The sequence below is a fragment of the Gadus morhua genome, chromosome 5, assembly GCF_902167405.1.
Source record: "Gadus morhua chromosome 5, gadMor3.0, whole genome shotgun sequence".
NCBI lineage: Eukaryota > Metazoa > Chordata > Actinopteri > Gadiformes > Gadidae > Gadus > Gadus morhua.
This window is the reverse complement of record NC_044052.1, coordinates 11,288,812-11,311,212: the sequence shown is the minus strand read 5'-3', so window position 1 is coordinate 11,311,212 and position 22,401 is coordinate 11,288,812. Positions and strand designations below refer to the sequence as shown.

The 22,401-nt window shown below is 49.9% G+C and overlaps 1 protein-coding gene across 2 annotated transcripts in view; it reads left to right on the top strand.

The window, feature by feature from the left end:
* Positions 1–22,401, top strand: part of ttll5 (tubulin tyrosine ligase-like family, member 5) — a 51,623-nt gene that overhangs the window by 23,616 nt on the left and 5,606 nt on the right. For both annotated transcript variants that reach the window (XM_030356291.1, XM_030356289.1), the window contains exons 21-29: positions 535–652; positions 1,404–1,550; positions 2,151–2,248; positions 2,393–2,541; positions 2,970–3,596; positions 4,159–4,355; positions 7,750–7,889; positions 14,316–14,472; positions 17,101–17,321. In XM_030356291.1, the coding sequence (XP_030212151.1) occupies positions 535–652; positions 1,404–1,550; positions 2,151–2,248; positions 2,393–2,541; positions 2,970–3,596; positions 4,159–4,355; positions 7,750–7,889; positions 14,316–14,472; positions 17,101–17,321 (1,854 nt within the window). The remainder of the gene's footprint in view (positions 1–534; positions 653–1,403; positions 1,551–2,150; positions 2,249–2,392; positions 2,542–2,969; positions 3,597–4,158; positions 4,356–7,749; positions 7,890–14,315; positions 14,473–17,100; positions 17,322–22,401) is intronic.

Below are 22,401 nucleotides of genomic sequence, written 5' to 3'. Positions count from 1 at the left end.
CACGCACACACACAAGCACACACACACACTACAGTATAATGCCAGTTTCCCTTGTGAAATCCAAGGGAGCCATGAAAACAATTAATCATTCTGTTGTTGGAACGTAACCAGTCCCACTGGGTTCCTACGGCCGCCCCGTTGAAACAGATGCATACCTGTCTTTTTAGGTTCTCCCTATCTTTGCCTGCTGTGTTCCTACACACAGATCCTGGAATGTGGGCCCCCACGTGTTAAATAGCCCAAAAAATAACAATCTACTGTTTCCTTCATTGCCGCTAGTTGGGGAACTAGGTGCAGCCCAGGGCCTTGTTATCTATTATCAACTGTCTGACACTACCTACTAGTAGTTAGTGTGTGTGTGTGTGTGTGTGTGTGTGTGTGTGTGTGTGTGTGTGTGTGTGTGTGTGTGTGTGTGTGTGTGTGTGTGTGTGTGTTTGCGTTCCTGTCATACGCAATTCATTTTCTCTCTCCCTCCTGGTTCTCTTGGCCCTCTCCCGCTCCTAAACCCCCCTCTGCCCTCTGTGTGCGGGGCAGTAAGGTGCAGGCGCGCACGGCCTTCACCTGTTACCTGTGCCGGGTCCAACAGCGCCTCTCGGCTGAGAGCATGGCCAGCGGCGCCCCGGCCGGGCCGGAGAAGGACGACGACCAAATGGTACGATCGCCACCATCCCCGTCCCCATCAGAACCCCGTCCATATACACACACACTGCGCACACATGCTTGAAGGGAAGCCCTTTTATGTACGTGTGATTTTTCCATGTGCTTTTCCAGCCTTACTCACCCGTGACTCCTGGTATCCGGCGTTAATGTGCACGAGGCGTTTGTGGCCACTCGCCGGGGAAAAATCGGGTAGTTTTTGACATAAAAACGTTGGCTTGATGGCGAGGTCACATCCGTTCGCTGGAAGGGCGGCGTCGTGATTGGATAAGACATTTGGAGGAAAAGCAAAATGTGCAAAATGTGAATGCATGCCAATCGTAGCATCATTCATCAAAAGTCCCGCTTTTATTTGCTATTTAGTGAATGAAGAGATGGAAGGTCCAGCATGTATGACTGTAGAATGAACCCTCGATTAATGAGTGTGACTTGGATGACCAGCAGCCAGGCGCAGAGAGAGAGACAGAGTCCAAAGACTTAAAAGGGATTTTATTGCTCAAATGACAAAGGGCGAAATGAATAAACACTAGAACCTGTTCATGAACCAACTTCAACTGAAAAACTAATAATAGCATCAAGACTAAGAGAAACAAAAACTCAACAGGAATCATTGGGCCACTCGATCACAGAGTCGGAAACACGGCCTGCAGTAGCAGGAGCGTTTGTGAATGAGAAGGATCAGCGAGCGGTGGGAAGCGGGCGGGTTATTCACACCGTTCTATTGATATTACCACGGTGTGTTCCAGGAGCTGGTGGTGCGCTTCCTGCAGAGAGCAGCCAGTAACATGCAGCAGGACGTCAGGCTGGACCTGCCCAGTCGCCAGCTCGCGCCGCAGGCCCGCAGACGCATTCTGTCCAATCAGCTGGGAGACTTCATCCACTGCTACAGCAAGGCAGCTAGCCCCTCCCTCTTGGTCGTCGTCCTCTCTCTCCGTTATGAATGACACCTTCTGCCTCATTGTACTGATTTTATACACTTTGTGTACATGTTTGAAGGGTTTAAAGATAAATACATTTTCCAGATTTTATGATATATATATATATTTTTTAGCTTTAATGATAAAAACATTTTTCAGCTTTAATGATATCTATATTTGTCAGATTTAATGATAAATACATTTTGTCAGTAGAAAGAGAACAAAAATATATCGCTGTTGGTACAGTTAAGATGTTCATAGAAACAAGTGCCAAGCACCTACAGTTGCCAGGTTAGCCCATTCCCTGTATACAGCAAGATAGCTAGGATAAGATGCTACACGATGCTAAGTACTGTCTTTAAGTGGCAGGACGTACAACATACAGTAAGTGTGTACATTAAGTGGCAGGATGTAAAACATACCATAAGTGCGTACATTAAGTGGCAGGATGTAAAACATACAATAAGTGCGTTCATTAAGTGGCAGGATGTACAACATACAATAAGTGTGTATATTAAGTGTCAGGACATAGAACATACAATAAGTGTGTATATTAAGTGCCACTGATCTCCACAGGAAACGGATCAGATGCTGCACCAATCAGAGGGCGGCGGCGGCGATGAGGAGCCCTGCATAAACCCTGGCGTGTTCATGGAGTACATCGCAGGAGCAAGGTGAGCTCCCCCCCAACCCCCCCACCGCCGTTGGTTCGCCCCGCTCCCCTACCGCTGAGATAACACGCGGCGCGGATCTAAACACGGATCTTAATCTTCCCCGCACATGTTTATTGGTGTTGCTTTTCGCCGTTTGATTTACAGCGAAAACGAGCTGGAGGCCGTTCTGACGTTCTACACACACAAGAATAAATCAGCCAGCGTCTTTCTTGGAACCAAAGTGTGCAGCGTCAGGAGAGACATTCCTGAGAGGAGCAGCTCCGGAGAGCAGGTCAAGTCCAGGCGCCCTCAAAGTGAGCTGCACTGCGTTTGGATTTGTTTTTCTGTGGAACTGAATTGAATTTATGTTTTTATATTTCTTAATGGCTTCTAATTTCACACAGCTTTCCTTTATTTTCGGGTGGATTTTCAAACGATTAGGGAGTAGAAGGAGTCATTAGGAGTTGTGAAGAGTCTGTAACTCGAATGTGTTTCTGAGAAATGGCCTGCTGCCGGCCAGGAAGCAAACTCAGTATCAGTTTTTTTGGAAACGAGTGCGTACAAATCTTATGGGATCCAATTCATACTTCAATAAATAAACATGTGTCACAAGAAAAAACAAAGCAACCGTTTAGTTTAAAGAGAAGTAGAGAGGTTCAGAGACAAATTGATGAAAAACAAAGCTATAGCAATCTAGATTTAACATTTGACTGCCCTCTGTCTGCCCTCCTCCTCTGAACAGCTCTGGCTCTGGCCACATCCAGCAGCTCAGCCTGCACCCCTAAACCCAGCCCCGACCCGGCCCCCCGCACCCCCACCCCCACCCACCCCGCTCCCGCCGCTGCCTACCCAGCACCCAGGGACCCGCAGCCGCAGGCCCCGTCCACCAGGACGGCCCCCGGCCCGCCTCGCCCGGCCCCCCGCGGCCCCCAGCACTCCTCCAGCTTCCCCGTGTCCTTCGACCGCTGCCACGCCCTTCCTCCACGGCCCCTCCCCCGCCGCCCCATCTCCTCTGAGTCCCTGCCCCTGCACTGTCCGCCCCCACCCCCACCAGCAGCACCACCCCCACCCCCGTCGCTGGCCTCTAAACCCCCGCCCTACACACACGCCACGCCCTGGATGCCCGCGCGGTACCCCCACCGGATGCCCGAGCCCCCGTCTCAGCCGCCGCCGCCTCCTCCGCCGCCACGCACCGGGCCCCACGCCACCCCACCGCCCAGCCAGGGGATGAGGAGGGTCCAGTCCTTCGTCGCCCCCTCCTCCTCCTCCTCCTCCTCCTCCTCCTCGTCCACGCCGGGCTCCACGCGGGCCGCGGCGCACGTCTGCAACCAGAAGATCAGCAGACCCATCTCCGCCGGCCAGGCCCAAGGTACAGCCTCCTGCAGTGTTTTAGAACAGGCTCATTGGTCTTCTATGATCGCTAACATAGTAATCTAGGCAAGGCAAGGCAACTTATTTATGTAGCACTTTTCATACACGAAGCAGACTCAAAGTGCTTCACATTGAAAAATAGTCATGCAATAAAATGAAATAATAAAATGAAATTGATCAGTGAAATAAAACAAAGGCAAAGTTAAAAAGAAAGCGCAATGTGTTTAAATTTGCCATTTTATCACTGTTGCTGAAATACGTCCCGAATGTGAGAAAAAAAATGGTTAAACCCTATGTTTTGTCCATTCCCCCCAAACATGTGAGTGTGTGTTCCACTCTGCTGGGAACGCAGATAGCGTTCTTTTCGTGACGTCAGACCAACTGTCCCGAGGTAGTCTGATGTCACGACACGACCAAGGGGCAGCGGCGGCGGTGTGTGTGTGTGGACGTGTGGAGCTCTATGTGTGGGTCGTAACCATGGGGATAACACGCCCCCCTCCTTCCTAAAACTCTTCCTGTCTCTTTCACCATCGTCCTCGCTCGTCATAACCTCTTCTCAGGGAGCAGGAGGGCCTGCCCTGGGAGGCCGAGGCCGGAGCAGGAGGCTGTGGCGGCGGGGGCGAGGGAGCTGTGCTCTCTGGCGGCCCAGGCCCAGTCCAACCAGCAGGCCATCGTCGTGGCTCTGCAGAGGCTGGCGGACAAGCAGTCAGCCCGCCATTACAACAGCTCCAGCACCATCAACCTGCTGACACAGCATGTACGTTCACACACACGCTCTCACACTCTCCCTGGCCCTGTAACCACACACACACACACACACGCACGCACGCACGCACGCACGCACGCACGCACGCACGCACGCACGCACGCACGCACGCACGCACGCACGCACGCACGCACGCACGCGCGCGCACACAGTCTCTCTCGCTCTCTCTCCCTTTCCTTTCTTTCCTGTTTCTTAATCAGTGTACTGGGAGCTCCTAATGCCTGAAGCTCCCAACTTTCACAAAGTTACAACCGAGAAGCTTCTTGTGAAATGTTTTCTCAACTTCCTCTGACATGGTAAAACGATCCTCCTGACGCCTCGAGAAGAAGACCACCAACCCCCCCCCCCCCCCCCCCCCCCCCCCCCCCCCCCCCACGACTGACGCCAACACCCCCACCCACCCTGCAGCGTTCGGCTTTCTTTCTTTCTTTCTTTCTTTCTTTCTTTCTTTCTTTCTTTCTTTCTTTCTTTCTTTCTTCCTTCCTTCCTTCCTTCCTTCCTTCCTTCCTGACCCCACGTCTGCAGACCCACCTCCACCACCCCCGCCCAACTCCATCACCACCCCCCGACCGCCCAACCCCAGCACGTAGCCCGCTAGGTGGCCGACAGCCGACACACCACCACCACCCTCCGACCGCCCACCCGCAGCACGTAGCCCGCTAGGTGGCTGACAACAGACCCACCACCACCACCCTGCGATCGCCCACCCCCAGCATGTAGCCCCCTAGCGGGCCGACCTGGTCTGGGCGGGCCGGCCCGCTCCGTGTGAGGTCTCATTATCAGACGCTCCACAGGGGGAGTGCTGGCGGTTGAAGCTTAACAGGCTGCTGCTCTTTCTCCTCCGGGGTAATTGATGCTTATAAATAGAAGAATGTGGCAAATTGGCAGCCGGCATTGGAGCGGCAGGCACCGTTCCCTCGGAGACAACCCCCCCTCCAATATCTCGTGGTCTTCTCTTCTGAAGGGGTTGTCGTTTGGCTCGGGGCTTCTTCCACCTCGCTGTCTCGAGGTGTTTTTTCATGTCAAGTGTGTTTTTGTGTGATGGCATAAGACCACACAGGAACAGTGTTGTTTTATGGCTTCCTCTTGGCCGCTGGTTCTTCTGTGTCTGTGGAAGGTGTTCGCTGTGATTCTGATGAGTGGTTAATCCCGGGCATGGCCAGGCGGGTTGGCTCTGCTCTGCTGTGTGGAAGTTGTGGGGGTATGTTTGGGCTTCAAGGGCCTGGGATTGTATTTGGCCTTTTTGTTGGCTTGTATTAGAGGTCATTAAAGCACTTTCTAAACTCAATGGAGAGCTGTGTCAAAAAAACTGCAGCAGCATAACCCTGTTGCAAGAGTTGACCTCAATGGACTTCAGCAATCAGTCACTCGCATGCAAATGTCATTAAATGCACAGCAACAAGGGACTTGTTGTAGTGGAATATGCGTGTTTGCTTGCATGTGTATGTGTCAGGTTTGTAAGTCGTTTCTTTTTAACTCACTTGGACTTGGACGTGTGTGTGTGTGTGTTTGTGTTTTCGCTTATGTATGACAACTCTTATACTGAGCCTTCAATGTTTTCGTGGTCTGTAATCTACCACCTATATCAGGGCTGGGCGCTATAGCGACGTTTACATACATACGTGCATTTGACTCTTGATATGTCGTGACACTCTTTACTCTGACCGGAGCGTGCGCTCATTTCCTCTCCCTGCCACCCAGTGGAATCGAGTCACGCAGAGGAGGCACAGGAGACACACGTCCGCTGTGATGCTAGCTGGAGAGAGAGAGCCCGTGCTTCACCACGGAGCTGTTCGGTTTGTTCTGGTTCAATAGAATACAAGGTTCACATCACAGCCTTCAGGTAGTCAAAAGAGCTGAACTTCCCTTTGCAGTCCGCTCAAATCTGGCGATAGCATCTTGCGGTATTTCTGGAGAAGAGAGATTATGTCTTCTCAAATCTGGGGAATGCGTCTTGCGGATTCTGGAGGATATTATATCTTTTCATCCGCGAACTTCAAGGTGACCTCTCCTAACTTCAAGGTGACCTCTCCTCTCCTTTTTTGTCTTATTTTGTTTGTTGTGTTTTTTGTTTCCTGTAGATGGTAAATGACTGTGTATCTGAGGTTTTGTGGAACTCACTCTCTTGGCCACAATTCTGTCAGCCCCCGCCCCCCAGCCTTAATTTAAACACCTGTCTCCGAGGAATGCCTGACATTTCCTTTTCCTGGCAGGATAAACCAACGCTCCGCTCACCTGCTGCGAGTTCAGCCTCAAACTCTGGGAAAATAAACAGGCATGCCAGACCCAGGGAATATCACAAAGTAATGTTCCAGTGTACATGGGTCAATGCAAGAAGCGACCATTGTTTTTCGTAATCCATTATCTGAGGCAGAGTGATAGAGAATTGATTTGTACAGAGTTGGATTCAGGCAGAGGGGGGGGGGGGGGGGGGGGGGGGGGAGAGGCATGTATGGGGGCGTATTCGCTTTGCTCCTAAACTAACTTTTCACATGCTTCGGTGGGGATGCTCGTGCAGTTGGGCGGCTGGGCGCGTCACCAGCAGTCTAAACTATCCGGCCGTCATTCATTAGTCACTATTTCGTGTTTGCTTCGTCGACTCTTAGGTCAAAGGCCCGCTGGTTGTGCGTATAACCTGGTGGGGTAGGAGGTCAGGGGCGGAGGGTGATGGTGCCTTGGGGAGGTGTGGGAGACGGGGTGATGAGGGGGTCATGGGGTGATGGGGGCGCGTCCTGGATTTAGTGCTGAGTGGAGACTAGCTCTGCCCTGCCCTGTGTACATTTCTCACAGCTTGGGATCAAAAAGGTGTCAGCCCTCTGGGGCTACGGGGGTGCAGTGGAGGGTATAGTTTGGAGTTATGGAGGTCTGGGTGTGTCTGTCTATGGTAACCCGGCCCAAGGGTTACCGTAATGTCACTTTCTTTCTTACTGGTGGAAATACTGCTCTAGGAAAAACTTTCTTTTTATGCATCGTGTTACGAGCGTCTGTAAGTCATGTCTCGGAATTGATTTATTATCCAATTCCATTATCAAAACCTTTCTGGATTCCAAGCCAAATTTATATGCAATATTTGCAGAGGAATAAACATTTAAAAACCTTTTTAAATCATTTATATTTTCCTGAGACATTTAACGCATCTTTCTCTGGGCTTGAAAAGAGGCCTTTATGTTCCTGGGTGGGGTCAGCAGTGCAACCTATTTCCTTGTCCCTTTAATTTCATACAAGGACCCCTTGGCCAGCTAATGTAATTCTCTAGTGAACTCAAAATCCTGACTCTTGCATTGATTTTCATGAGAAACGTGTGAAGGACACGTTACACTTTGTGGTTTTTACACTTTACACTTTGTCAGCCACCTACTAACTCTTTGTGGTTCTCCTCCAACAGCTCGCCAACCTCAACCTGGACAGTGGGATCATCAGCAGGGGAGGCTTCACCTTGGTGCCCAGGGCCCCCCCAGCTCCCCCTGTTAGCCAGGGGCCACGCAGGGCCCTAAACGCAGAAACACTCCCCTCCGGGGGCACTGGGTGAGTCCACACAAATTATCTCGGCAGAAGATCCCCCCTAAGCTCCCTGGAAAACCTATTTCCTTCCTGGAGATTCAGGAATGTCGTGCCTGGATGGGTATTGACACCGTTGTGGATGAAGAGGAGCACCCCTGTCCATAATAGTTCCAATCAAAGCCCTAAAATCACAGTTGGCAGACTTTCAGTCATTCCTGTAGAATTCTCCGTATTGGCACACATCTCTTCGTGCCGCTGCTCATATGGATGAGCTCACGTAGAGTAGCGTTTGCCAGCCCTGGAGGCAGCAGGGAGGGAACGGTGTGCTGCGATCTCAGGCTGGCTCCCCTGCCAAGGTAAACAGCTATTCCTCTGCACCGGGAGCTGGAGGCTAGGAGGATGTAGCGTTCTGCTCTCATCAGGACGGGTTCAGTAATGAGCAACTGAAACAGTGATTCTAATACTTTGCTGCAGAAATGAGGGAATACATATATAAAACACTAAGAAAGGTATAAAAAGGATTGAGAGGACGGGGATGAGCCATGTACGGCATTCCAGGTCTCTTGTGCGAGGTTTACAAGGGCTAGCTAACGCGGGGAAAGTGCAATTCACCAGTGAAATTAATATACTGCGGTGGTTTTTCCATGTAATCAACTTTGGAGAACCTTATACTGTAGATGTCTACGTCTAATTTGGTCACAGTCAATAAAACCTGAGGACCTTTTTAATGGACTCTGACAAATCTTTTGATTCAAGACTGCTATTCTTTTGGAAAGAAAATATCAAAAGATTTGCCAGCGTCCTTCTGGGCAGGCGAGGTGAAGGTAATTCCTGGAAATTGGCACTAAACTCCTTCCCTAATTGTTTCTTATGAGGAGAGCTAGCTGTGGAATTAGCTCGGTGTCTCACTTTCAAAGTGCAAAGCATGCTAGCGGCTCAACAACACATTTCCTTGGAATGATAAAAGGGCAAAGCCAACAATGATTCAGCCACTTTGTCAGTGTGTTCCAGGCAATCTCCTGCAAAAACACCAACCGCCCTCCCTCCCTCTACAACCATCCGTTACTCCAGCACATCAAGGCAGAGATAAGGGGAGAATAAATGAAAGAGGGAGGAGGTGCTTGCAGGACACAGTGATTCATAATTCCTTTAATTTGTCCTGGTGACCCTGATTCCTTCCAACTGACGAGGCTAAATGGGTTAAAGCAGTTGGGGGGTTAGGCATTCATTCATTCATGCTCTCCATCTATTTTTAACAATATGTTATTGACAATGTCTCAGACAGTTTGGCTCTGATCTGGAACCCAGTGTTTTTTCAGTCCAGCCTTTCCTTATGTATGGTACTGTCAGGGAATTATAGGAATGTCTGGCTTTCCCCTCCTTTGTAAAGTGTTTTTGTTTTTCTACCGAGGAAGCTACGTCTAATAGGTTTCATAATTTTGGGGATCTAACAGATGTAAATATACCGCTAAAGAAGCACACCTAGAAGCATGGCTGAGACCCTTCCGTTTGGCTTCTGCGTGCGCTGACCCGATGGCTTCTGTTACTAGGCGGCTCTTTTGAAACAAATACACTTTTAGTCTCCAGTCGGTTATTTTGCGTTCTATATTTATCGGAAAGGTTTGGATACTTTGGATGACTCCACATCTCTTCGCAAGGCTTCCCAAGATAAACCTGGATAAGCATGAAACATATTGAATACTTTGACTCCCACTAAAGATAGCTGTATTCCAAGTTATCCTGGTAATATGCGACTCCCTGTTACTTTCCCCTTGCTACCAAGCAGCAAATCAAAACCTGTCCTTTTCAACCCGTCACCCTCTATCCCACTGTTTGTCTCTCCCGTCCCACGTGGCACACCGTATCTGATGAGATTTGGGGATAATTACCTTGACTTTGCCCGCCGCACTGTTTTCAAACACACAGAAACTGAGGATTTCCTTGAGCCCGTTCCCCTCAGCGCGGGGAATGAGGGCCGCTGCCAAACACACTGGAGCCGTTAAGCACACTGGCTCTTTATGCAACCACAGGGTGAAGGAGTATGATGGGTTTCAAAGGGAACGCGCAGGCCTTTGAAGTGTTGCCTCCTCCACATCTGCCAGGTATGCTGCCTCAGTGTTTGCAAATCAGCCTCCTCGGCCCCCCCCTCGTGTCAGCTGTCGAGCGGAGGGGCTTGACACTATCAAACTCCTACACATCCCGCCCCGGCTCTGATCATCGAGCCCGGCATTGATCATCCTTACCCGGCTATGATCATCCACCCCGGGCTCCGTTATCTTGGGGAGCACTGGCACGGCCCCCAGATGTGAGGCACATCATATTCTCACACATGGTACCGGGTGTTATGGGACTATTGGACCATTCCGAGAACTGGAATCCACTATGATCGCGGCACGGGTTCGTGTGCATGGCAGCCCACTCGGTGTAAGGTGAGGCTCCTGGTTTCTGGCCAGTGTCCCCTCGCCTCCCGGTGCAATATTTGGAAAACCTCCCTGGATTGAACGTGTTTTACTGCTTGAGGGAAAATGAATTTCCACATGGCTTTGCTCCTTAAGGCCGTGGTTTTGTATGCGTATTGCGGTTTCGGCAGCTGCTTACCTGCCTGCTGGCCGTCTGCAGCGCTCAGAGTGGGTCACATTTAGTCATCCCTCTGCCATCTTGTTTCACTTTAGGACCGAGGAGGCCTAGAAGGCTTCCCTGCCACCGCCGGACTCATCCTGTGTAGTTTTAGGTGGGTTCATTGTTTTGTCAGAGAGGGTTTTTACTTGATGAAATTTAGTCAGGACATTTTATTCCAGTACATTTAGTGACTGTCCTCTTGCAGAGCCAGGTTCCCAGCTCGCCAAAGAGGAGAGAAAGAAACATACCATCAGTGAAGGGCCCATCAATGAAGGCCTACGAAGTCGGTCCCATGTCTTTCTTCTCCCAAGTTAAAGAAGGTTTATTTTCACCTCAATCGGTACCAGATGTGGTAGCAACAGCGAGAAGTCCCCTGAGGTGAGAACCGGTAAAATTCCACTGAGGGGGATTACGCTACCATGCTAATGAGTACATGCACACCCCGTCCAATAGCATAACCCTAACACATGTACATGTATGGACAAGCGTGTGTCAACAACAGTTAGTCACAACACATTGTCGTTATGAGAGGTACTTCAAAAAAAACAATTCATCCCAATTCTACTGCAATGAATGTTTAGGGTTCATACAAGAATTCATCGTTCAACAAACCCACGGTCTATTCAATACACTGAGCAAGTGAGCCCCAACAAAGTTATGTAATCAATACCAATGATAATGGACTGATTATCATGGTCAATGAGGTTGTTTCTTCATCACTGTAAGGGCTTAAAATTTAGGATTGCCAGAAGTTCATCAAACTACAGCGTTAAGTGATTGTTGGAAATTACCTTACTTTGTCTGACAATAAGCCAAGAAAAACAGGTCTGAAGAGTGTTATATTTATAACCTGGAACAGAAAAAAAGCAAACAAATGAAGCTATTATTATTACCAACGATTGTTGGCAAACGCCTCAAATGCTTAATCGGTTATAAATATTTTTTTGCCGACGGTTGAATGAATGAATGGACGGGTCGTCCCGGACGTCAGGACACGGCTTTGAAGTCGGCTCTGGAAGTGGCTGGCCTGTTGTTGGATGATGTCACCGCCAGCAGAGCCCTTTCCCACATTGTGAGCGGCGCTGGATTGATGCTGCACATATGCTCAGCTGTGTTGTTGTAAGTCCTATCAGCATATCACAGGGAGGCAGGCGCTGCAGGGAGCAGAGGGGTTGGGGGAACACTACGTCAGGGGGCGCTTCAGGGGAAGTCCCCGATCCCTGAGCCCCTTCATGGGTACTCCACGCGTCCTGCTACACCCATCTTCTCCTCCTGATCTCTGTGCGTCTTTACCCCCCCCCCCCCCCCCTCCCCCACACCCCTCTTACGCACTTATTGTATGTTGTACGTCCTGGCATTAATGTACGCACTAATTGTCTGTTGTACGTCCTTGCACTTAGAAGCAGTACTTGTTACCTTGTAAGGTACATAAAAGATCATTTGAAAGTGTGCAGTGTGACGCTTCACCGGTTCACTCAAGGATAGCAATAGCTCGACTTTTATTTGTTCTTTCTGTAAAGCCTGCATACAGAGTTGGACTCTTCTATAACTCAAATGTATTATGAACTTGTGTGAAAGTGGAAAAAAGACTTTTAAGAGAAAGAAGGTCCATTTATTTTTATTTCCTAGTGTTATAGAAGTGGCGGTCTCACACGGATCACAGATATGACTCTCTGTGCCGAGTCTGGGGGAAAAAGATCTGAACAGGCCCAGAGTTGTTTTTATAATATGAACACCATTACCGTTTGACCAAACTGGGAGCCACATGGTCCACCAAGGGCTGAAATGAGTTTCTTATGACCTTTGTATGGCTACACACAACAGATGTTGTTGTTTTTTCATGCGGACTCCTTAGCAAACACTGGTATTATTTTCCCTCTGGATAAGTTTTTATTGAAGATTAAATTCAATCTATTTTGGGGAAAATGTTTGGAAAGTCTTGATAGGTATGTGATGATTTGAATCTGATGGTATCAGTGGGCAACTGTTATTTCATCTAATGGATGGAGTATTTCAGGAATCTTTTCTCTCATTAGGGCCCTCAGGGGCCTTGAACCTTTATCTTTCTCTGTCTCCATTTCTCCCTCTTACCCTCCCTAATATTTCTACACTCAGCTCCCACAGGCTGCTATTCATGGGAATTATTACTGGCTGGGCTGGTCCACACAGCAGCCTGCCTCTGACTGCACACTGGCAGTGTAGAAACCAGGCCCGAAGGGACGACCAGAGGGCCCCCGTTTCTCTTTACTTTTCTCTCTTTCTTTTTTTCTTTTAAGGTAGGGGCCAAAAAGGCAAAAGGCCGCCCTGAGCTTAGTCTTAATAGCAGATAATCCGGTTACAAACGCGTGGAGCCGGACCCACGGTTTGGCTTCCAGGTTGTGGCTTTCTGATGTGGATGGAACATGAAGTTGTGAGAGTGCTGAGGCAAAGTGGAAAGGTTTCCAGTCTGAGCGCAGGCCGGCCACATGCTGCCCTCCCACTCTCCCCTCGGACCGACCGCTTCCGGTCGTGGAGGCCGCTGTTGCTGCTGTTGCCGACCCCTCGTCTCTACGCGGCATGTGGCTGTGGAGGTAGAGCGGGTTGGCTGGTCCCCGCAAGGTTGCCAGTTCGATCCCCGACTCCTCCTAGCGTCGAGGCGTCGAGAGGGTCGAGGTGTCCCTGAGCAAGACACCTCACCCTAACTGCTCCCGATGAGCTGGCTGTCGCCTTGCGTGGTTGACTCCGCCGTCAGTGTGGGAGTGTTTGTAAGTATGGGTGAAATTTGGGAATATTGTAAAGCGCTTTGAGTGGCCACTGGTTAGAAAAGCGCTGTTTAAATGCATTCCCTTTACCATTAACCATTCACGTGCACCTTAAACTTGTATCGATGTTGCAATTCATCCCTGTTAGGGAAATCTGGCAGCAAATGGACAACCGTGCATCCCTTCCTCGGTTGCTGTAACCGAAGGTTGCTAGTTCAATCCCCAGCACCTCCTAGCTGAGTGTTAATGTGTCCCTGAGCAAGTTCACCTAACCCTAACTGATCCTGACGAGCTGGCTGTCGCCTTGCATGGTTGACTCTGCCGTCGGTGTGTCAATGTGTGTATTAAACGATGTAAGTCGCTTTGGATAAAAGCGTCATGCCCTAATTGTAATTGTAAATTGCATGGTGAAGTCTGAAGCCCAGGGATTGATTCTCCATTATCCCAGGCAATGATACGGCCACTAGAGACTGGAGGGGTCTGAATGCTTTGAAGATGTTCTGAACCTCGCTCTCCTCTTTCATCCCGATGATTGGACTAATCTGGAACTCGAGCTGGGGTGTGGTGGATCTGGATCAGGGGAATATAGAGATGGCAAAGAAAGGCTTTTTATCAGACATTAGAACACTTGTTACAAATATATTACTTTCCCCCCTCTGCTAATGTTGTGCTGTCCCAAAGACACATTCTGAACTTGATTTACATGACTTTCTTTTGTCCTAGTAACCTATACTATTCTCAAGCTCACCTCATTCTTTGACCTACGTTCTAAGTCTTCTAAAGTAGGGGTCAGAATTCACATTGGACAACAATATCATTCTGACTAAACCATGGTTCAAATGCATAAGACAGCACTAAACTGGTAAGCTTACTACTGTAAACTCCATAATTAGTATTTCAGAAATGACCCACGGCCAGAATTCCCATTTTGCAACAATATAATGCAAACTAAACATGGTACAAATGCATAAGCCAGTACCAAACCATAAAGTCTACCCCTGTACTAATATAAGTTATTACAGTGTAGGTGACACTGATTGTTTTGTGTTTACTTCCTGCCGTCCTTCTCCTCCCCTCCTGGGTGCTATAGTCCCAGGATGACGGCCCGGAGCGGAGTGGTCCACTGGAGCGAGGAGGAGACCCCGGCCTACAGGCATGTGACCGGGCCGGGCCCCCAGCCCCAGGGGAGTTACCGCTTCCAGTTCGCCATCCAACAGCTGCTGGACCAGAGCCACACTCGCCATCAGGTAACTGAAAAGGCTCCTGACGGAAGTTACAATAAAGGTTTCCGGTACACCGGGTTTCACCTCGCAAACGGCTAGATCTGGCACCTGCGTGATGTAGATGACCTCTCCATCGTCTCTGTGTGAGCTTACAGCCGGACATGGGATGGGAGCGAGCAGGGGAGGTCAACAGGCAACAGTCCTCCCCGTATACCCAATGTTCTCTGGGAAGAATACATGTTTGCATGTTTTCATATCATTTATATAATGTTGAGATGGTGAAGGATGAACAGAGTTTTCTCCTCTATATGCCTTTAGGGAAATTCACTTTACCCCCCCCCTCTGGAAATGCAACTGAAGAGTTGCTTGAACGAAATCTTCGGAGCTGAGATATAGAGGCAGTATTGGTTAAAAGTCAAAGGATAGCCTTAATGCGGAAAATGTCTTTAAACTGTCTTCATTTGACGTTTGTGTAGGACAAATTAAACTTAATTAAAGGCACATCTCAAGGGCAACTTTTTAAATACGGTACATTATATATATACAAACCATTTCCATTTTGTTCGAATGGAATGTAGCTCTGAAACCGAAAAAATGAATCCAACGATTGTTTGTTAGGAAAGATAAGAAATGCGTGTTGGAACATGTGTTGGTCGCTACAGTTAACAGGGAGCATCGTCACCTCACAACAGGACAACGGGGCTTTCCTCATGTCCCCACTGAGCTCTGTGTTGTGCTCAGGGCTGGGGTCAGGGGGCCCCTCTGTGGTCAGTCCTCGGGGCCCACATGGGTAGAGGAGGGCATTTCGGTCCCATCAGATGTGAGCTCAGTCCGTGGTCTTAGACGTGATATCCGCCTAATCGAAATGATGTTGCAAGAGAAAAAAGCAAAAGAAAGCTTTTAGTTGTGCTTGACGAGGTGCGACTGCTTTGGCTGGATGCTGAGGGAGATAAGGGAGGCCGAGAGCTCTCGGGTCACTCCAAACGATATGATTCTCATGTTTTGGGAGTGAAGACGTTTTCTCATTCACATTTTGCTTTGAAGGCAGATTCTGTTCCGGGAGATTATGGGAATTCATCTCCTGATGAGGAATCCATGAACTTTTCTTCATCGGTTGAAGCCCTTTGTGAAAAGTGATCCACCCTGTGTGGCCTCTGGCCTCCTTCCATTCTCCGTCCCTCCCCACGGGCCACCTCTCTTCTGTTTTGCTGTTGTATCGTTCACCAGTTCACTATGTTGGAAAAATGGATTGGATCTAGGCCTTCCCTCGGTCCATTACATTACATGTAATGTAAGATTCTTCTTCCTCTTCCTCTTCCTCTTCCTCTTCCTCTTCCTCCTCCTCCTCCTCCTCCCGACTCCTTACCCCCCAACCCGGCACAAAACCTTCCCTCTGATCTCACTTGCCTTGCTGCCCCGGTGATGCAAATCTCTAGTGAAGCGCGGGCTTTGATTCCTTCCACTTGAGTTCCTCCCATGTGTGCCCCAGCCATTTTGCTGGGTTCAAGTGGAATCGCCCCGCAGCTCCCCCTGAGCCGAACGTGCTCTTTGACTGTCGAGAGAATCAGTCAGCGGCAGCCCGCCTGACCTCCACTACGTACATTCTGCATCTACTAGTCAAGTCATCGTTGGGGGGGGGGGTCGCGGGCGGTGATGATCAAACAAACGTTCTCCATTTCCGCGCTCCGTTCCGTGCTCCCCTTCTGGCCTGCTCTCTTTGCCCTCATATCGCAACGTTTCTTCCCAGGCACTCGGCTTCAGGCGCACATCTCCCTACTAGTCGTTGTTTAAGTGCGCGTCTACGGCGGTGTGTGCCGGCGCTCTCCTCTGTTCCAGTTACTCGCTGCAGACTGCGCGGCTCCTCTTCTGCCTTGGCTGAGCGCCACCTGGCAGCCAAAGAAAGGTGCCCCTCCTGGCCCCCCGCTCGAAAAAAAAAACCAGCTGTAGCGGCCCCGGACCCCGGCAAACCTGGAAACCCGGCCGCTCATTCATCAACGTAGAATTCCCGTCAGATATTTCCCCCCGTCGCCCTGCCAACCGGGCCGTCGGAGAGCCTGCGCCGGGGGAAGTGGGGGAGGCTATTAGCCTGCTAGATAGATGAATAAAGTGGCAGGGAAAATGGCACGGACGTGAGACGTGGAAGGAATGCGCGCTGAGCATTCCCCGGCATCGCCAGGACCTAGTAAAGGCTGGCGTTAAAGTATTATGTCAGGGGGAATGGACTGTTTTTATTTTTACTCCTCCAGGCGAGCTTTCCTTCCTCTTTTGATGAGCAATCTTGTCTTAACTAGCGGAGGAAGAATGCAGGGCATGTTTTGATTAGGCATTTCTTCTTTAAGCTCGGCAATAATTCAAGCAGAGGTTTTTCATACTTTGTGGTAATGACTTGGCGGCCAGCTTCCTCTCCTCTAATACTGTGATGCTAGATATGCTCAATAAATCAAATCCCTAAATCCACGTATTGGCAGAATGCTGCAGTCGTGCAGCACTTTCAGCAGTCAAGCCATTTTAGAATTTCTTTCTGTGTTTGCGACGCTAAAGATGAATACTTACAAAAGCATATTCCATGTGCCCTATGTAAATCAATCTTAAATACTAATTGAATATATTCAATGTTGATGTCCTAATGCAGTCTGTCCTGCTCCACCCTAGGCCCTGCTGCTGGAACCCACGAGTACCCAATGGCCCCGGGCCCCTAACAACTCCCCTGCGCACCCTCCGGGGGGCCACCCGGTCTGCACCAGCACCACTCAGACCCACGACCCCTCTCTGCACCGGCCCGAGCGGGTCCCCGGGAGGCCCCCGCTCGCCCCCAAGCCCCCCAGCGGTTCCCGGGACGGCCTGGCCAGGAAGACGGAGACCCAGCGCCTCACGTAAGACCACCGCTGTCGTTTCAGGAAACAGAACCCAGCGACTACCTAGCGCTAATTTGGCGCTGGCGTCTTCTCCAGTGTTTGAAGTGGGTTTTTCCCGGGGCGCCGGGCTGATTGGGTCGGGGGGGGGGGGGGTTGAGACAGGGTCCATGACATCAAGGGGGGTCTGGTAAGGGAGCGGAGAGGCCCAGTGAGAGTACATGGGCGTGCAGAGTGCTTCCAGTCTTTTGGCCGGGGGCTCTATCTGCCTCTTCAATAAACAACGGCATCACAGGCCTGATTTCTGCCCGGCGCGTAAACACGATGCGGTTCAGCGATGGGGCCGCGGCTCGCGGCGTGGTCTAAACCCTGTTTGGTTTGGAGATAAGCTGAGGAGCACAGGGAGAAAGAAACAAAAGTACAAGAAGAAGAAGAAGAGGAGTCGGGGGGGGGGGGGGGGGGGGCGGGGAAGCGGAACTGCCAGCTGTTTCCCACGGTTGCAGTATGACTTTATTGGCCGTCATCGTCTGTCCAAATTGCACAACGATCGGTGATAGGAGCCGCCTGTTTGTTCAACGCACATGGCCGCCGCGGAGGTGGTGGAGGTGCTGGCTAATTCCCTCCTCAGCAGACCGGCGAGCTGGGAGGCCTGTGAGTGTGTCTCTGTGTGTGTGTCTCTGTGTGTGTTAACACAGCGGATGAATCATCAGCCCCCGTACCTGCTTCACTGCCTCACCACCTGGGTGTCCATAGCAGAAGCAAAGCGTTTTTTGCTGACTAACAGGCAGTGGAGCTGTGTGTGTGTGTGTGTGTGTGTGTGTGTGTGTGTGTGTGTGTGTGTGTGTGTGTGTGTGTGTGTGTGTGTGTGTGTGTGTGTGTGTGTGTGTGTGTGTGTGTGTGTGTGTGTGGGGGCTGCTTAATGAGGCCAGGCCGGAGAGCCCAGACCGAGACAAGGCTGTGTCTTTGTTACTGTGGGGACAGGCGTCTCCGTCTGCTGGCCACAGCAACACCCAGAGCTGAGCAGGAGGAAGGGGCTTGAAGAATAGGATATATTGAGCACTTGGAAATGTGCAGTGTTTGCTTCTGTGTGTGTCTGTGTGTGTGTGGTGGGGGGGGGGGGTTTGTGCGTGTGTGTACAACTGTCTGTGTGTGCGTGTGCATTTGTGTGTGCATGTGTGTGAGTGTGTGTGTGCGTGCGTGTGTGTGTGCGCGTGTGTGCGCTCCTGGCCCTTGCCGTGTTTACCCTCTGCATGTGGAATTCCTGAGCCCCCTCACACTCTCCACTGTCCTGCATGTTTGCGGTCGACCGGCGGACTGGGAGAGTGTGGGAAAAACGGAAGCTTCCGGCCCAAAAATGCACCGATGGAAACGAGGAGAATAAAGAATCAAGCAGGGGAGAAGAAGGAAGAATGGAGAGAGAGAGAGAGAGAGAGAGAGAGAGAGAGAGAGAGAGAGAGAGAGAGAGAGAGCATTTCATCCAGAGTGGAAGAGGAGATTGTTAGCAGAAAATGCTGGGATAATGGGTTACTTCCTTTTGTTTCCCTGTGTTCCTGTTATCGGGGCAATTCAATTCTTCTGAGTTATCATAGCACATCTGAAAGCCATCCCGCGCTTAGACTCCCCCCCCCCCCCCCCCCCCCCCCGCCACCTCATAATGGAATCACTGTGTGTTAGGCTTGTGAGTGTGGGAGTGTGGGACAAAGACTGTTTAACGAAATGTCATCACGTCTGCGAACTGGTTTGTAGGTTTGCCGGTCGGTATTGAAGTAGTAGGGAGAGTGGGAGTCTGCTTCCACAGGGATTCTTCTTATTCCCCTGGGAGTCTGCTTCCACAGGAAGTCTGCTTCCCCGAGGAATCTGCTTCCTGGGGGAGTCTGCTTCCACGAGGAGTCTGCTTCCTCAGGGAGTCTGCTTCCCCTAGGAGTCTACTTCCCCTAGGAGTCTGCTTGCATGGGGAGTCTGTTTCCTCAGGGAGACTGCTTCCCCGAGGAGTCTGCTTCCTCAGGGAGACTGTTTCCATTAGGAGTGCGCTTTCCCTGAGAGTCTGCTTCCCCGCTGTGGATCCACTGAGGCGGCTGCATCCTCCTGCTGTCAGCGTGTTCTGGTCGTTTGCACGCGTGTGTGCGTGTTAAAGGGTACAGCGAGTACCGAATGAATGCAAACTCAAAGTAAGGAAACATTGCTGAGTTCTCTGTTTGTGTTGCATCTACTCTGTCTAAATCCCTGAATGATGATAAAAAATAAAAGCCTCTGTATCCATCAGGCTGGCTTCCAAATGCAGCTTTGTCAGAAAACGCACACTCAGCCCCTGCTCCCCGTTTGGACAGCATCGACGTTTGTTTCCAACTCATTACATTACTGCGGTTCATTAGCGTCGGCTGAAAAACGGGAAAAAAGGTAACGACAAGCAGCAGAAATCGAGACGCTTCATGACATCGGCGGCACGCCACTTCATCACGGTGACACTGTTGTTATTGTGCTCCTCGTGCCGAGGCCCTGGCTAGCAGGGAATACACATGTAGCTACATCATCCTCTGGGCCGGAGCCTCCACTCTATCACTGCACCACAGCTGCCAAGCAGGGAGGCTGCTAGGCCTCAAACGGCTATGACTTCAGTCAGGGCCATTTGAAGGGAGCAATTTGTAACTCAAATAAGCAAGCGTTTTTGCTTTTTTTTTTTGGTGTGTGGGGGGGGGGGGCTTAGGGGTGTTTTGTTTGCAAGGTTTTGGCGAGTATCGTGGCTGTAACTAGGGCGACCCGGGCCTGTCGTGTGGCATTACTAATAGGGTGACAATTACGGCAGCACTATTACTGTCAGCCACGCCGCTGCCTTCACTCCCTATTAGTCTGCGGTGGTTCCTGTCACGCCGGGCTGTGTGCTCACGGGAGCCACCGCCAAAAGCTGTGTTTACGCCTGAACTCTGTCCCGGGGGGGGCCCGTATGGATTACACGACATGCGGGTGACCAGACAAACACACACAAACCGGGACTGAGGCAACCGCTCCCCCCCCCCCCCCCCCCCCCCCCCCCCCCATGTCTGTGCACAAACGCCCAACCTCATCGTCCTGTGAAATCCCTGCTTAGGAAGGGCACACCATGAACTCTCCCGCCCTCTAATTGGCCGACACTCGTCGACCAATGAGGTGAGGCGGAAGAAGGTGAGGGGGTGAGTTGGTTTGCTTGGCCGAGCCCTGCTCGGATATGAAAGGAGGTGCTTCCTGTGGAGCGGGGCCACACTTGAAGTGGGGCCTGTTGTACTCACGCTGGGTGATGGTATGAAAGCTCAACTGTGCAGCCTCTTACAAGGAGCCAGTGTGTCCCTCATTACCTCCTTAATTCCCTTTTGGCCGAGACGCTGTTATGGGGCGAGAGGGTAATTCCAGCTAAGCTTTATTTATTGTTCTCTCCTCTGAAAAATGCTAAACAGATTTATTGTATAGGGTAAGGGTCTTATTTCCCTCTTTTTTTCTTCGATGTCTTGCGATTGCCCTACCAGAGCTTATTTATAATGGCTGGGTGTTTGTTTAGCCCTGATGCACAGCGAGCTATTTCATCAGCGGAGCGTTTGTAATGTTATTTATGGGCAGCATGAAGCTCTTTGTGAGAAATGGCTGATTTAATCCTAGACCTGGTCATAACAGTTCTATCTATATGCATTAGGGCTGCTGGAAATGGAGGAGATGGAATTTACTTAGTCCAACAGATCACGCCCAAAATAACATTTCAGTCTTGTGTCAAAAAGGCAGAACTTTATTTGAATTAAAACTGGTTGTTGCTTGAAAGTTGTGTGCAGCTATTTGCTTAACCAATAAGAGTCCTTGTTTCAAACAAACTTGATTGAACTTACTGTATTTTTCTATCCCGATTTTGACGAATCAACACTAATCATTGCCGCTTATTTTACCAAGCGGCTCATAGGTCGATTCTGCAAACAAAAGAAATGGCTGTCGCTTTCAGTGATTTGTGTTGAAACACACAATTTTCATTTTTTTGAAGTCATGATGTAAAGCCCACATTCTTATTTACATTAGAGGTTTGGGAGTAAAAGATAACCTCTTCAAAACATAAACATTGGCATCCCTTCATAACTCCATAAAACAACGAAGACCGTATTCCACAATGTGCTCTCAGTCCAGGACCCATAACTCAAAGCATCTACGTCTAAATGACTCGCTTGCAAAAATGAAAAATGCCTCAGAAAGTTCAGGGTTTTACTAAAGCTTGAATCAGCATTATCTCCCATTACCCATGGACGCTATTTCAACCATCAGCTGACACTGGCGCGGTTTTGGCCTCAGGGAATCCTGTACTATTTAAACCATTTGGTGACGGTTTCACGCCAGCATTGGGCGTACATGTAAGTATTTGGGTCGTGGGCAAAGATGCGTAATAAGATGGGGTTTATACGGCTTATTTGTGGTATTTTGAAACATACAACCCCATTTAACCGCTGCTGCGGCTTACAGAAGATTCTGCCTTATTTTCGAAGAAATATGGTACTCTACACTATTTGAAGAAGTATTTATTCTTAGTCCCAATAGTTTATACATTGGATTTAAGGATGAATAGTTCCCTAATAGCAAGGCAGCTGAACCCACACTGGGTATTTGTGGGAATTCTGGGAATAATTCAAGCAAATGTCTGATTTCTTATTATTATTTGACAGTCGACAGCATACGCCCCTCAATACAAAACATTCTCATTCTCTTTCTCAGCAAAATCATCGAAATCATACTCAGAATGATCAACTCTCAAAACAATGTAATGTATCTAAACTATAATCAGCTGCAACCTTGTTCACATCGTGGCACTGGGCTTTCTTTGCCCTGTATATATACCTTATCTTCTCCATCATCATGCCAGTGTGAAAGAGTATGTCACCCTGGACGGGTACCAAGCCGCTGGAATGTCTCCCTTCCCCATCACAATAGCTCATGAGAAGCTCTCGGTAAACACTTAACTCTCCACTGGATGTAAACACACACCAGCCTCTATGGTCTGGAAACCTAGCAAGCCTTTAATTCTTCCAGTGCCAGACAGGTGCATATAGAAAGCAGCAGGCTTTCTCCCTTAAGGTGTAAACATGTGGCAGAGGTTTCT